This window comes from Paroedura picta, chromosome 3 (assembly GCF_049243985.1).
Source record: "Paroedura picta isolate Pp20150507F chromosome 3, Ppicta_v3.0, whole genome shotgun sequence".
Classification (NCBI taxonomy): Eukaryota; Metazoa; Chordata; class Lepidosauria; order Squamata; family Gekkonidae; genus Paroedura; species Paroedura picta.
In genome coordinates this window covers 8779081-8794823 of record NC_135371.1, presented here as the reverse complement: position 1 = coordinate 8794823, position 15743 = coordinate 8779081, and the positions used below count along the sequence as shown (strand labels likewise).

General features: G+C 49.5%; 1 protein-coding gene across 1 annotated transcript in view; it reads left to right on the top strand.

Moving 5' to 3' along the window:
* SLC44A4 (solute carrier family 44 member 4) overlaps positions 1-15743 on the top strand; it is a 42414-nt gene that overhangs the window by 20650 nt on the left and 6021 nt on the right. The window contains exons 2-14 of the mRNA XM_077330903.1: positions 118-166; positions 889-962; positions 1631-1709; positions 2412-2511; positions 3776-3901; positions 5012-5072; positions 5900-5996; positions 7216-7299; positions 8639-8751; positions 10236-10358; positions 11633-11732; positions 12914-13006; positions 14490-14592. Coding sequence (XP_077187018.1) covers positions 118-166; positions 889-962; positions 1631-1709; positions 2412-2511; positions 3776-3901; positions 5012-5072; positions 5900-5996; positions 7216-7299; positions 8639-8751; positions 10236-10358; positions 11633-11732; positions 12914-13006; positions 14490-14592 — 1202 coding nt within the window. The remainder of the gene's footprint in view (positions 1-117; positions 167-888; positions 963-1630; positions 1710-2411; positions 2512-3775; positions 3902-5011; positions 5073-5899; positions 5997-7215; positions 7300-8638; positions 8752-10235; positions 10359-11632; positions 11733-12913; positions 13007-14489; positions 14593-15743) is intronic.

Genomic DNA, 15743 nt, shown 5'->3' with positions numbered 1-15743 from the left:
CCTACATTTCTGAGAACAGAGGACTTTAGCTACTAGGCTGGCAGACCCACATGTTAAATACGCAGTCTGGCCTAATTCTTCCCTCACTTTTAACTGTCTTTCTGTTTCTCTTATTAGGGGAAAAGTGCAAATATGACCCCTCCTTCCGCGGCCCCATCAAGAACAGGTAAGAAAGATTTGGGAAAGGAGATTACTGGAATTTAATTCTGCTCACAGAGACACCAGAGAAATAGGTCAGGGATGTTACAGGGTTACCAATTCCAAGACTGGGAAATTCCTGGAGATTTTGGGGTGAAGCTGAGGGAGAGTGGGGTTTGGAGATAAGAAGGACTGCAGCAGGATCAAATGTCATAAAATCCACCCTCTGATGCAGCCATTTTCTCCAGTAGAACTGATGGGCTGGAGATCAGTTATAATTCTGGGAGATCTTCAGATCCCACCTGAAGTATGCATGTCTATGTGATGGAAATGGAAGATGAGGCAGTGACAGTGTATAGGGGGAAGGGGGACCCTTCAGGGTCTCTTGCCCAAGGAACCACCAGATCTAGAACTAGCCCTGGTCACATTAGGGGGTGGAATGGGTAATGGGCTAGTTGGTTCTTCTCGAAGAGGAATAGGTTATGGGCCCAGGAGCAGTGAAATGGGGAAAACCCACTCACATTTGTCTTTAAATTGTGCCTGCAACCTCAGCTTTGCATTGGTTCTTGATGGCTAGGAAAGAAAATTCACACTGTGCATGCTTAGATGCATTCCTATATGATGACTTCTTTGACAGCTGGAGCCCGACTGAAACATCAGCGCTCCAGTCTGTGTAGACCTTAGACAGTTATCTGTAAACTGCTTTCTAGTATATCTCATGAGTCTGACCTGACTGTCTTCCTTTTCCAGGAGCTGCACTGATATTATTTGCTGCGTCCTGTTTATGGTCTTCCTTGCAGGTTATATTATAGTAGGGTTACTGGGTAAGTGTGACAAAAAGCAGTTCTTCTCAGATCAGGAATGAAGAAAATAGAAACATCTTAGGGGGGGAAGAAAATAGAAACATCTTAGGGGGGGAACCAGACTCTCTTGGAGATCAAGGGAGGCCCTTTTTGAGGCTCCTAATGAAAACTCTGATTCCTGAAACGGAATAAGGGTTACAGATAGGGATGTCAGACCCTGCTGGGGCCAGGGGAGCTCCGCTTTGATCACACTGTCTCCTCATATTTAGCAAACAGTCCACAAAGACCCCAAGGTCTCGTTCACACGCATTGCTACCCAGAAGTGTCTCTCCCCTCCAGTCGGCATACTTCTAATTTTTGTGACCCAGATGTAGAACTCTGCACTTCTCCTTGTTGAATTGCATCTTGTTCTCATCTGCCCACTTTTCCAGCGAGTTCAGATCTCATTGAACTTCATCTCTATCTTCTGGGGTGTTTGGTACTCCTTTCCAATCTGGTGTCATCTGCAAGTTTAATTAGGAGTCCCTCTGGGAGGGGATGGGAGGTCAGGGGAGGCTCAGGCTGTGCTCTTTGCTCAGAAAACCGGGATAATAAATTCTGAGGAGCGGCCCTATTGTAATATGTGAAATGTCAAACGGTGCACCCCCTGCCCCCTCACTCCTATTTCTTTCTTTCTCTTCTCATACAAGCCTGGCTGTATGGCGATCCTCGGCAGGTGATTTACCCCAGGAATTCGACGGGTTCCTATTGTGGAGTTGGTGAAAACCGGTAGGTAATGAGGGGAAGAGAAGTGGGGGGTGCTGGGAACAGGTGAGTGCGTTCCCATGGGTAGGTTTCACGAGGGCAGAAAAGATTGGAATTTGTGGTAGGAAACATGGCTGGAATTTCCTTCCTTCCTTCCTTCCTTCCTTCCTTCCTTCCTTCCTTCCTTTCTTTCTTTCTTTCTCTTCCTTCCTTCCTTCCTTCCTTCCTTCCTTCCTTCCTTCCTTCCTTCCTTCCTTCCTTCCTTCCTTCCTTCCTTCCTTCCTTCCTTCCGTCCGTCCTTCCGTCCTTCCGTCCTTCGTCCTAAAGACTGCAGCCACTTTAGCACAGGGTTCTCCAAGCTCCCAAGAGTTGTTGTTTGTGGGGCTGTCCTCTGACAGAGGTGGCTACTTCTGAACAGGCCATCCCACAAAGAGTCCTCCTGGACTCTTCTGAGGGATCTCTCACGTACGGTGCTTCTGAATTTGCTGACCTAGTTTTGGCAACAGTCCTGGAAGCCACTGCTGTCAGCTTGGTGTAGTGCAGGGATGGCTCCATGGACTACGTCCCATCAGCTCCTTGAAGGCATTGGACCCTGAACTGGCATGGCATCCCAGCCATTGATCACGTGCCCATTTAGAAATGGTTCCCCTCTGCCGCCCCATGCTACCTAGTTTCTCCCTTTTGGTCTCTCACATAATTTTAATCTCACTCTCTTTCCCACTGCAGAAAGAAACCTTTTGTTCTCTACTTCAACATGATAAATTGCATCACCTCGCTCAACGTCATGGCCGCTGCTATGAACGGATTGCAATGCCCGACGCCACAGGTAGGGGGCACCCTGACTTTGAGCAGGAGGTAGCACCACGTGTTGGGACACCTCACAGAATCATAGAATCATAGAGTTGATAGGGACCTCATGGGTCATCTAGTCCAGGGGTAGTCAACCTGTGGTCCTCCAGATGTCCATGGACTACAATTCCCTTGAGCCCCTGACAGCAAACGCTGACAGGGGCTCATGGGAATTGTAGTCCATGGACATCTGGAGGACCACAGGTTGACTACCCCTGATCTAGTCCAATACCCTGAACTATGCACCCAAGCTCCTTTGGAGAGACCTAAGTGTGTCCCCCATCCTTTTATCATCATTACTGGCCCCTGCCTGGTTGGATGAGCTCCCAGAAGACCTGAGGGCCCTGCCGGAACTAACTCGGTTCCGCAGGGCCTGTAAGTTAGAGCTTTTCTGCTGGGTTTTCTGTTGAGGCCCGGTTGAGGAAGATCTTAGCTCCTTCTCTGGTGCTCAGTTAGTTACATCATCCCTGGATTTATTTAGCAGATAGCTGGAGGCTTGATAGGGGGCTGGAGGTTCAGGGGATGGTTGGAAGTGTGGGATGATATTTTTTAACAGTGAGCTTTATTGAACTGTTGGACTGTATTTTAAATGTATGTTGTCAGCCGCCACGAGCTTGCTGGCGGCCTAGAAATCGAACAAGTAAGTAAACAGAATCATTATTATTAGTCCCCTGTTTACCTTGCAGAACTCAAGGTGGGTTACTGTGTCAATAAAACGATGACTTCTTTTAAAGACCTCTAAAAAATCTCGGTTTTTGGCTGCTAATAAATACAACCTAAATCAGTCAAATGCTGCCCTAAAAAGTGTCTTTAAGCGCCTACTGGAGATCAAACGTGATGGGACAATCACAAGGGTCTCTCCCTGGGAACGTAATTCCCAGGCAGGAACGTATGGGAGAAGATGAACCTTCGGTCAAGCTGATCCCAAGCCATATAGGGCTTTAAGGACCATAAACAACACTTTGGTTCGGTCTCAGGAGAACATCCTCAGCCAAGGTCCCTGCTGTCCAACGGAGACTCCAGTATTACTGAAGACGTAGGTGAAAATGAGTCCCTTGCGTGGCTGACAAACATTAGAGAGGCAGAAAGTATCCTTGCCGATTGCTTCAATAAACTCCGGCCGGGTATCTGCCAGCCCTCATCTGCAATGAAATCGTGCGTTCCTCAAACATCGTGTGTCAGGTAAGCATAGCCTCTGCAACAAGGATTTAGTCCACTTGTTATTTCCCTTTCCACCCCAGGTCTGTGTCTCGTCCTGCCCTGCCGACTTCAGTGTGGTCCTCCCCATTAGCTACGGGAAAAAGCCGTCACAAGTATGGAGTCAGGAGTGGTGCCAGCCTACCATTAACTTGACCACGACCAATCTGGTGAGTCAGTGCCGCTGACCTGCTTCCCCCGTGCTGTGCCCAAGCAAAACCTCCCCAGAGGCTTCCTTTGAGCCAGGTCTGTGTGTGTGTTTTTTTTTTTGTAGTCCACCTTTCTGACATAAAACGCTCCAGTCATCAGTCTGAGACAGCCTTTTTCACCTCGGAGGAGCCACTCAAATAATTTTTCAGGCTTCAAGGAGCACCAGAAGTGATGTCATCTGGTCCCGCCCCCCCGCCCCCAGAAGTCATATGATACTGGAAGTGACATCACCTGCTTTAACAGGCTTGGAGAGGACTATGAGGGGAGAGATCGGACCCGGTTTAATGTGGGAGTAGTGCAGGCACAAAAGCCACGAGATAACTCTCATGCTCGGGATGGGGGAGGGGAGCAATGGAAGCAGCCCATTCCCTAGCTTGTGGCTGAGTCCATTAAAGCTGGGGGGGAAAGACGGCGGACCCCCTCCGGAGCTCCCACGGACCCCGGGGGTGGGTGGGGGTCTGCAAACCCCTGGTTGGAAATCCCTGGTATAAAATATCCAACACAAAATTTCACAGTGGGGCTGTGTTGGGCTACAGTAGAAGAACTAGATTTGAATTCAGTAGCACTTTAGAAACCAACAAGATTTTAGGTGAGATTTGAGATTTTCTCAAAACTTCGGTATCTGATGAAGGGAGCTTTGACTCTCAAAAGCCTTGTTGTTAGGTGCGAAGTCGTGTCCAACCCATCGCGACCCCATGGACAATGATCCTCCAGGCCTTCCTGTCCTCTACCATTCCCCAGAGTCCATTTAAGCTTGCACTGACTGCTTCAGTGACTCCATCCAGCCACCTCATTCTCTGTCGTCCCCTTCTTCTTTCGCCCTCAGTCGCTCCCAGCATTAGGCTCTTCTCCAGGGAGTCCTTCCTTCTCCTGAGGTGGCCAAAGCATTTGAGTTTCATCACAATAGACTATCCCCTGCAAATTTGGCTGCTTTCTAAGGTTCTACTGGACTTGAATCTCGCCCTTTAAACACCTACAATAATATTTCTCACATGATCGTCTTTGTCACCTTCCGAAGGCGTCATTCCTAGCCGCATCTACGAAATACTGACATGTACGTTTCTTCCCAGACTGTTCCAGATGTACTCAGGAGGCAACTTTGTCCTGAATATATCATCCCGTCCACAGCAGGTCAGTACCACTGGCAGGGGACAGTCTTTGTGGGAAGGGACTATGGCTCTATCGTAGAGCATCTTTTAGGCACGCAGAAGGCCCCAGGTTCAATTCCTGATATCTCCAGTGAAAAGGGTTTGGCAGCTGGTGATGTGAAAGTCTTCTGTCCGAGGCTCTGGAGCAGTTTTTCTGAACCTCTTTTACCATTGAGAAATACCCTGAGAAATAGCCTTTGGGGAGGGCGGTACATAAATATAATAAATAAATAAATAAAGCCCCCTCCAATGTGGAATGCATTTTGCCCTCGTTCCTAAGATTTTACAAGAAACCTTTGGTAATTCTTCAGCAACGGGCTCTGACTACAGCATCTCCTTCATATGTGAAGGCCCTGGGTTCAGCTTGGTATAGTGGTTAAGAGCAGTGAACTCTACCGAGAACTGGGTTTGATTCCCCATTCCTGCACGTGCAGCTAGTTGGGTGACTTTAGGTCTCACTGTTCTCTCAGAGCTCTCTCAGCTCCGACTTCACAGGGTATCTTTTGTGGGGAGAGGAAAGATATTTGTAAACTGCTTTGGGTATAAATAACCTTATCTCTTTCTCTCCTCTCTCTCAGTCTCTATGGTCTTGGTTAGCAGATGCTAGAAAATAACCTTTCTTGCCCTCAACCAGGGTTGGCCAAACTGTAGCTCTCCGGAAGTCCACGGACTACAATTACCATGAGCCCCTGTCATGCTGGCAGGGGATATTGGCCCAGTGTTCTAACTCGATATAGAACCGAGTCAACCTTTTCAGACCTCATTTCTTCAGTCAGTCCTAATTTTGACCTTCTTCTCTCCTCCCTCCAGTCTTCCATCGCTGCTTCCCTTCTTTAAATGCCACCCAGGACTACAGTGACAAAAACCTGAATAACGAAACACGGGAGTTGATCACAGCCGGTTCCAAGTAAGTCCTCAGGTTCCAGCCGTCAGCCGAACCAGCCTTGACTCTGAGGTGACACGATAGGATAAAATAATGTTTTAAGTAAAAAAAAAATGGGATTTCTGAATTCTCTGAGCAAGCAGCTAACTGGTGTTCCTTCACTCCCTCACACAAACAAGACATGGTACTCAGAGCGGGAGAATCCCTGGGTCTTTATGTTCATTTTCTGCGGCTCATGTGAAGCTGGGGGTGGCTAGTGGGTAGATTTTACCAAAAATGAAAAGGGACACACAGGTAAGTGGAGTTGAAGCTGGTCTCTTCCCTCACTTTACCTAACAAGACTGGTTGGCTGAAGCTTTTCCCCCCCTATGTCAGAGGCTCTCCAGATGTCCACTAGGAGGGAACTTATCAAGGCATAATACCATAAAGCAGGGGTAGCCAAACCATGGCTCTCCAGATGTCCATGGACTACAATTCCCACGTGCCCGTGGGAATCTGGGAACTCCAGATGCTCATGGGCATCTGGAGTTCCCTCCCCAATCCCCACCTTCCTCGATTTGCTAACCTCCAGGTGGGGTTTAGGGATCTAGAATTACAACTAATCTCTGGGCTACAAAATTCACCTCCCAGGCAGAAAATGGCTGCTTTGGGGGGTGTTTTCTGTAACGTTTTACCCGCTGACCTCTCCCCTCCCACACCCTGCCTTCCCCAGGCTCCACCCTCAAAACCTCCAGGGATTTATTAACCAGGAGTTGTCCGCCTTAGATTCCTAACTATGGCCAGGGAGCTCCTCATTCTCTCCTTAGCAGCCTTGTTGGATCCCTTGTAGTTAGCAAGAAACAATGTTGACCTCCAGGCCTTGGCTGTCCCCTGATTTCTACTTGTCATGTTTTCCATGTGAGCAGTCCGCTCAAAAGGGTTTGAGTAGGTAGATGCCCTTCAGCGGTAACTAAGCTGGCCAGCTCTGGGTTGGGAAATACCTGGAGACTTTGGGGCTGGAGCCAGGTGGGGGCAGGATTTGGGGGCAGGAAGGGACCCTCAGTGAAGTAGAATGCTATGGAGTCCATCCACTAAAGCAGCCATATTCTCTGGGAGATAAGCTATAATTCCAGGTTGTCCCCAAGTCCCACCTAGAGGCTGGTGTCCCTAGTGGCAATACTATCTTCCACTTCCTTGCCAGCATGTCCTGTCCCAGTCCGTTGTCCTTTGTCTAATCTCTTTTTATGGTCCCTTCTCTCGACAGCCAGATTGTTGAAGCCCTCAATGCCAAGAATATTGGCTTGAAGATCTTTGAGGATTTTGCACGGACATGGTACTGGATCCTGATGTGAGTGGCTGAGGTGGTGGAGAGAACGGGGTGGTGGAGGAGAGATGAACCTCTTTTTGCATAGTAGGGGACAGATAAGGAAGACTCTTCAGCTTAATAGGCTGGGGTTAGTTTCAGGGTTGCGTGAGTTCTGTGGCATCTTTCACTGCTTAAGCAAGAAGAAAGAAGAAAGGAAGGAGGAGGAGGAAGAGGAGAAGAAGAACAAGAAGAAGAAGAAGAACAACAACAACCCCATTCTCCTTTGTCCTACATATTGGCAGTGTTTAAATATGCAAGATGATGAAGCACCAAGCTGCTTAAAAGAATAAAAGAATGAAATTTGTGAAGAGAGGAGAGAGAGAGAGAGAGAGAGAGAGAGAGAGAGTCCTATTTGTCTGTCTAACTGTTGTTCATGCATTCTGTCTGCCCTGAAGGCAAGCAGGGAGGAAGTGTTCTCTGAGGAGCAGGAAGTCTCCAAATGAACCCATCACGACACAGGAAGTGATTATTTGAAACTATCAGGAAGTTCCCGATCTAACTATGCTAAATGCACTTCTCCTCCGATGCCCCCTAGAGGATATTTTGCATATGTTGTTGAATCATGCACACGACTGATCTTGCATATGCCAACACTACATACTTTCCAGCAGTACTAGTTTGCTCGCCGTACTGAATTTGGAGTCCTGTAGCTAGGACCGCCAAAGGTCACCAGGCCCGAAACAGACCAGGCGTCCAGATTCTTATGCTAGTTCTGTTACAGTGGTTTTCTACCACAAACTGGGAATTGCTATACCAATTATAATGAAGTGGAGCTGTAGGTAGCCTTCGTTTGCATTGAGGCCATGCAGAGTAAAGGGGAGTTTGACCTCTGCTTGGTTTTGCTAATTGAAACTGTATTACTCGCATTGTAAAGGGGAGGGGAGACATATCTTTTTTAAAAAAAAATCCTCTTTAAAATGCTAATCGTGGAATGTGGTATCTGGTTTTGGCTCACAGACCCAAGTGGAAATTCAAGGGTTAAACCTGTTCCCTGCACAGCCCTGAGGCAAATCGAGGCTGCTCAGTATGAATTTTGGCAGGCCTGTTTTTACCTTAAGTCCAGTACTGCAGGCACTGCACCGTACTGACTCTCCAAAAAGGGTTCAGGTCCCTGCTGGTCCCTAGAATAAGGGAGGCAGGGCCGTATCCCAGAATTCACTGTTCCTTGCTCAGCTGCTCAGAAGCAAGGTTAAACGTAGAGATCAAGGTGGGTCTTTGGTCTGGGTGGGTGTGCAGTTTTGCTACCGGCTGTAGGAGAGGGCCACCTTTCTGTCTCTCAAATGTCGCCGCCTTCTTCTCCTCCCCCTCCCCGCACCCTCAGAGTGCTGGCGATTGCCATGGTGCTGAGCCTCCTGTTTCTCCTACTGTTGCGGTTTACTGCTGGGTTTCTGGTCTGGATCCTCATCTTTGGTGTGCTGATCATCACTGCTTACGGTGAGTGAAATCATGGTGAATCCTGAGAACAGGGACAAATGAACCGGCTGGCCAAGTAAAGGGGGATGGTTTGGTGGTAGAATGTCCGCTTGGCATACAGGAAGCCGCAGGCTCAATCCCCAGCGTCTCTCGTTAAAAATCTCAGGTTGTAGAATCGAGGCCCATGGGAGCTGTGGTGTCCGCTAGCACCTTTTCTGATGCCTTCCAATTTTTTTTTAGGAAGTAGGCAGGGCCAACTAAGGCTTTTGCTAATCAAGGCTTCTGGTTGTCACTGTTACTGAAGTTCAACTGTGGCAATAATTTTGTGGCTGGCCCTGCCTCCTGTGGCAGCCATTTTTGTTTTTAACCCCGCCTCCTGTGGCAGCCATTTTTTGTGTTTAGCCCCACCTCCTGTGGCAGCCATTTGTGGCTGGCTCCACCTCCTGCAGCAGCCATTTTTTGTGTCTAACTCCACCTCCTGTGGCAGCCATTTTTGTGTCTGACCTGGCCTCCTGTGGCAGCCATTTTTGTGTCTAGCCCCAACTCTCGTGGCAGCCATTTTATGGCTGTGCCCACTATGCTGCATCAGAATTCAAAATATGCCCACAACCTCAAAACAGTTGGGGACCCTTGTGGTCGAGGGTGCGAGAAACCTCTGTCTGAGACCGTGGAGAGGTGCTGCCAATCAAATAAAGGGCATTGCTAAGTATGAATCTTTGGCCACCTCATGAGAAGGAAGGACTCCCTGGAGAAAAGCCTAATGCTGGGAGCGATCGAGGGCAAAAGAAGAAGGGGACGACAGAGAATGAGGTGGCTGGATGGAGTCACTGAAGCAGTCGGTGCAAACTTAAATGGACTCTGGGGAATGGTAGAGGACAGGAAGGCCTGGAGGATCATTGTCCATGGGGTCGCGATGGGTCGGACACGACTTTGCACCTAACAACAAAAACAACTCTGATGGGCCAAGGGTCTGCTTTGGCATAAGGCACCTTTATCTGTTTCATGGGCATGCTATGGCAGAAGACCTTGCCTAATGTTACGGTAATTATTTCCCACTGAAAATGGCAGCCTCACATGCCTTGTTCCACCCCCTCAGTAGGGTTGCCAGGTTCCCTTCCCCCCGGTTGCCAGATCCAGGCTGTAAAACATCTGGAGATTTGAGGTTGGAGCCTAGAGAGACTCGGGACCTCAGCGGAGTACACCCTCCAAAGTGGCCATTTCCCCCAGGAGAAACTGGTCTCTGTCGCCTGGAGATGAGCTGTAATCCCAGGAGATCCCCAGGTCCCACCTGGAGGCTGGCATCCCTACCCGTCAGTGATGCCCAGTCTGTCAACATTGTGCATATCTCTGACTCCGTTCTGGGCCATTGACAAGAAGATGGGGAAATTGGTCACGTTTAACTTATTCCTTTCGAATGGTGGTCGCCCACCAAGTCTCTTTGGACTTCCTGCGGCACAAGGGAGTAGACAGTATTCTCCTTTGAGGGTTTTCTCTTTCTGTTTCAGGGATCTACCACTCTGCCATGGAGTACCGCCGCTACAAGAACGAGGGCGCCACCATCAAAGACGTTGGCTTCACCACGCAACTCGGCGTCTACGGCAGTGTCAAGGAGACATGGCTGGCTGCTTGTAAGGCTGCCTGGAGCAAAGAAGGGGGCCTCTGGGCATGGTGGGGAGAAAAGAGGTCATACAACCCAGGACCCAGAGGAGAGGTTCGAGCCCAATGGCTTTTTACTGGGCTCCGGACCTCCTCGGTTTTGGATTTCCCTTTGTTTCCTTTTGTTATTGTCCTGGACGACATTAATTGCTGTTTTATTTGATGCTGTGCTCGTCTTGTGTGAGTCTGTTTGTGAGCCACCCGAGGTGCTTTTTTCCTCTCTCTTTTTTAGGCAGAAGAATGAGATATAAAGGTTTGGGTAACAAAGGATCACCTGCCCCCTGCCCCCCGGTGCTGTTGTGTAGTCCATATTTCCCCACACATTTGTCCCTGAGGGGCAGCCTTCTGTTGAGAACGGCTTCCTCCAAGTTAGCTTTATTTCTGGTAAAAGCTTTCATACACATGCTCGCTTCTTCGGATAAATGTAATTGCAGAAGTGGGCATGCGTACGAAAGAACAGGCCTGCTTTTAGCTTGCAAGCCCTGTTCCACCTTGCCCACCCCTGGTATTTAGGCTAGATATAGGTCATTAGATGGAATTTGCCCACTGAGAGGACCAGACTCCCAGCTTCCCTTCCCTTATGCCAGGAGTAGCCAACCTGCAGCTCTCCAGATATTCATGGACTACAATTCCCACGAGCCCCCGCCAATTGGCCATGCTGGCAGGGGTTTGTGGTAATTGTAGTCCACGAACATCTGGAGAGCCAGTTTGACCACCCTGCTCTAGACCAGCCTCCAAGGCACCGGGTGACAGGGGTGGCCAAACTGGCTCTCCAGATATCCATGGACTACAATTCCCACAAGCCCTTGCCAGCACATGATGCTAGGGGCTTGTGGGAACTGTAGTCCATGGGTATCTGGAGAGCCACAGTTTGGCCACTCCTGGCTATAGGTTGGACCTTGGTGTAAAAGAAGGGCAGCTGGGCGTCTGGTCCTCCCAGTGGGGAAATCCCATTGAATGACCAGTGGTGGCAGTGAATTCTCCAGAGAGACATTTTGTCAGGAGGTGACATCTAGCCAAAAATGGGGTGGGTGGGAGGGTGGGCCTGGCAGAATAGTGCTTGCAAGGCAAAATCAGGCCTGTTCTGTCACACCGGGAATAAAACTGTATTGGTCTTCAAGGTGCCACGAGATACTAACTTTGTTCTGCCACCTGAGGCCGTCACGGGCTACCCCCATGAATCTTTCTCCAAGTCTGTTTTTAGACGTGTGTTTTGTGCTCAGCCCAGCTTTTCTCCCTCCCTCAGTGATCGTCCTCTCTGTGGTGGAAGCCATCTTGCTGCTGACCCTCATATTCCTCCGGAATCGGATCCGCATCGCCATTGCCCTCATCAAGGAAGCCAGCCAGTGAGTGAGTCCCTGTGAAGGGGACTGGTTCGGAGGACAGCGAGCGCTCTCACTGGAAGGGAGGGGGTCCAGAACAGGGGGTCTGTGCAGAAAAAGGTCAAGGGTAGGGCTGCCTAATGGCTAGAGTGCTGGGCTAGGACTGGTGCTCCTCCCCACTCTACTTTGGAACTCCTTGGGAGGAGATCATTCATTCATTCATTCATTCATTCATTCATTCATTCATTCATTCATTCATTCATTCATTTGGATTATAAAACGCCATCCTGAGCTCCTTGAGGAAGGACAGGGTAGAGAGAGGATTAACATAGAGAGAGAAATCAAATTTCAAGGAACAAACTAGAAAACTTTTTGAGGGGGCAGAACGTTTTCCTGTTTGTGTTTATTTCGGGACGTTTAGCGCAAAAGGGATCGGGTATCCGCAATTCGTTTTTAGACATGGTGGCAAAGTCCAAAATGTTCAGACGCAGCCTTAAAAGAGGCAGGCGGGATTGTGCGTTAGGGTTAAATTAACAGAACTAAAGTGCATTGAAGTCCATCAGGAAGTCTCTCATCTAAATCGCCAGCAAATGGGGGCAGGAGTGCTATTTTTAAAAAATCTAGTTTAAGGAATTATTACAAACTAGGACTTTATTGTCAAAAGGATTGCCAGCACCCTCCTGGCAACTGGTGGGGCCTGGGAGGGGGACATTACTAGAAACAGGAGGGAGGCCCAACTGATATAGCAGTGACACGTCTTCATCACTTCCAATGTGACCCGGAAGCAATGTCGTCTTGCAGCGATGTTGGGGCGACGCTCTGGTATTTGGGCAAAAACTCTATGGTAAATGTGACTTCTACCATAGAGTTTTTGCTCAAATACCAGAGTATTTCCCTGCCGTTGCCAATGTGATATCCCTTCCAGGTCGTGTCGGAAGAGGTGTAGACACGTCACTGTAATGTCAACTGGATCTCCTCTTTTTCTGGCTAAGTCGCCCTCCCACTGGCCAGCGGACCAGTGTTGGGATGGCTGTGGGGGACCCCCACCTCCACTGGGAGAGGGCGTACGGCAACTCTAGACGGTGATTATTGAGAGGAATTTCAGTGATGGTGATGATGGAGAACTTTGTAGATACCTGGGGCACTGCGGAGATTCAGGTTGCTGGCCGAGCGTGTGGGACCTCTCTTTTGTTTCTTTTTTCCAGAGCCATTGGATACATGATGGGGACTCTCCTTTACCCGCTGGTGACCTTTGTCCTGCTGCTGATATGTGTGGCCTACTGGGCTATGACTGCCCTGTATCCTTTGTGAGGCAGGTTTTGTTGCTAGTCTCATGATTCCCTTCCAAGAGAATTCTGTGTAGATTCTAGAACAATTGATGGAAAGGTTGCTGGGGACACAAGGCCTTGAATACTTCCTGGAAGTTCTGACCGCCAAGTTCTTTGAGTGACAAGGGTAGCTCTAGCAATCACCAGAGGTTCGGACCATGGAGTTTCTGGTGATTCCTAGAGCTACCCTTATCACTTTCCGTTAGTGCTAGGAATCTAACTCTCTTCATTTTGGTAGCCTCCTCTTGAATATTCTGTCCTATGCATATTATTTAACGCTCCCTTGCTACATAGAACCTCTTTTGGCGCAGAGTGGTAAGACAGCAGACATGCAGTCTGAAAGCTCTGCCCATGAGGCTGGAAGTTCGATCCCAGCAGCCGGCTCAAGGTTGACTCAGCCTTCCATCCTTCCGTGGTCGGTAAAATGAGTACCCAGCTTGCTGGGGGGTAAACGGTAATGACTGGGGAAGGCACTGGCAAACCACCCCGTATTGAGTCTGCCATGAAAACGCTAGAGGGCGTCACCCCAAGGGTCAGACATGACCTGGTGCTTGCACAGGGGATACCTTAACCTGCTACACAGGGGCATTATCCTTGACTGGGTTCAAAGTTAATCCTTCTTGCCAGGTTCGCCAGGGTAGATTTTTTAACATTCTGTATTCTGACTGTCTTTGTCCTTGCCCTTCAGGTAGAATTACCTGTTTCCATATTCTTTTTGAAGATCTTGGAGCACCTTTTATTACCCTTCTAGCTTGCCATTCAGATCCATCTCATATGTTTTGTACCGGGTGCAGCTCCGGAGGCCTCACTTCAAAAAGGACGTGGACAAAATGCAGAGGGTGTAGTGAAGGATGATCTGGGGCCTGGGGATGAAGCCCTATGAGGAAAGGCCTGAGGGACTTGGGAATGGTCAGCCTGGAGAAGAGAAGGGAAAGAAAGGGACAGAAGTGAAAGGTCATCGCTTGGAGGAGGGCAGGGAGCGGATTCTGCTGGCAACAGAGGATAGGACCTGCAGTAATCCTTTTAAACTACATGTAGAACGATATTGGCTAGAGATCAGGGAAAGATTTTCAGTCAGAGTAGTTCAGCAGTGGAATAGGCTGCCTAGGGAGGTGGTGAGCTCCCCCTCACTGGCAGTCTTCAAGCAAAGGCTGGATACACACTTTTCCTGGATGCTTGAGGCTGATCCTGCATTGAGCAGTGAGGGGGCTGGGCTTGATGGCCTGGATGGCCCCTTCCACCTCTAGGATTGTCTGATTTTATGATGATCATAACATTTCTTTAGCAGAAGCCGAAACATTCTTTCCCAGTCCTTCCATTCTTTACGTCAAATCTATTTCTGCTCCTCAAGAGCCTGGTTTCATGGAGCTTCTTTGGGAGCCAGGGAAGGGAAGGAAGGGAGTGGAACGGATTCCTGCTCTGCCCTTTTCCCTTGACTGCTCCTCACCTGCAGATATCTGGCTACTTCTGGAAGTCCTCTCTACCGTGTCGCCCCTGTGAACGTCAGTCTCCCCGAGTGTTCAGGAATCTCTGCCAACGAGAGCTGCAACCCACTGGTAAGCAGAGTTGAAATTTGCTAAGGTGTCAGAGAGAACCTCCAAGGTTAGGACAAAGAGAGGCATCCCATTAATTAAGCAAGATTTTCTCAACTAGGGCTGTGGAAGGGTTTAGCAGGTTGAGTGGGAGTTAATTCATATATATATGTATATATATATGTGTGTGTGTGTGTGTATAGAAAGCCCATTGCAACCAGGAATATATTGGACACTAGGACCCAGGGGACACTGGGAAGTGCAGATCTCTCTCTGTGTCTCTCTCCCTCCCTCTCTCTGCATGTATGTCTCTCCATGTGCCTCCTGGCAGGAGGCATAGCAGGTAAGTAGGGCTCGTTCTTAGGAGGAAAGCAGGGCTGGTGTGCAGTTTGTGGCAGCTCTCTCTGTCTGGCTCTTTTCCTCCATCGCAGCAGGGGCAGCTCTCTCTGTGTCTTTCTTTCCGTGGCAGCAGGAGCCATTGCTGGTAATTGGGGCTCATTCTCAGGAGGGAAGCAGGGCCGGTCAGCAGCTTGGGGCAGCTCTCTCTGTATCTCTCTCTGCCTCCATCGCAGCAGGAGTGAAAAGAGGGAATGAGGGCTCATGTTCGGTCTGGCAGGGCTCTGTGTGTCTCTCTCTGTTTCTGGATTGGGTTGGCAGCCCTTGCACAAACGTGCATGTGTGGCAGTTGTGGGTATGTGCGTTTTCGCCCGGTGGGTCCGGAAACGCGCGTGCACGGCAGTTTCTCGCATGTGCGCATGCACGGACCTGTCGCACATGCGCGTTTGCAGACCCACGGTGCAAATGCGCATGCGCATTTGCATCACCAGTGTGCTGGCGTCCACGCTTTCCTCTCCCCCCCCTCCCGCAGAAAGAAGCTTGCTGGGCCGCAAGCTAATCTTCCGCTTTGGCCGCTGATTTGCTTACAGCATGGGAAGTTTCTCACTGTGGGAGGGAGAGAGAGGGGGCCCGGTGGTTGGGGGCCCGGTGGTTGGGGACCACTGCCTTAAAGTACAGAAAAGCCAACTGTTCTTCCAAATACTGGCTTTCTTGGCCCACCTCCTCCCACTATCTCCCACCCCGGGGCTTTTATTTTTGTCAGTACCCAGAGTGGATGCCATCTTGCTACTGTGTGCACTTTCGGACCTCCTGGTTCCTGACGTGTCCCTTCCTCTCAT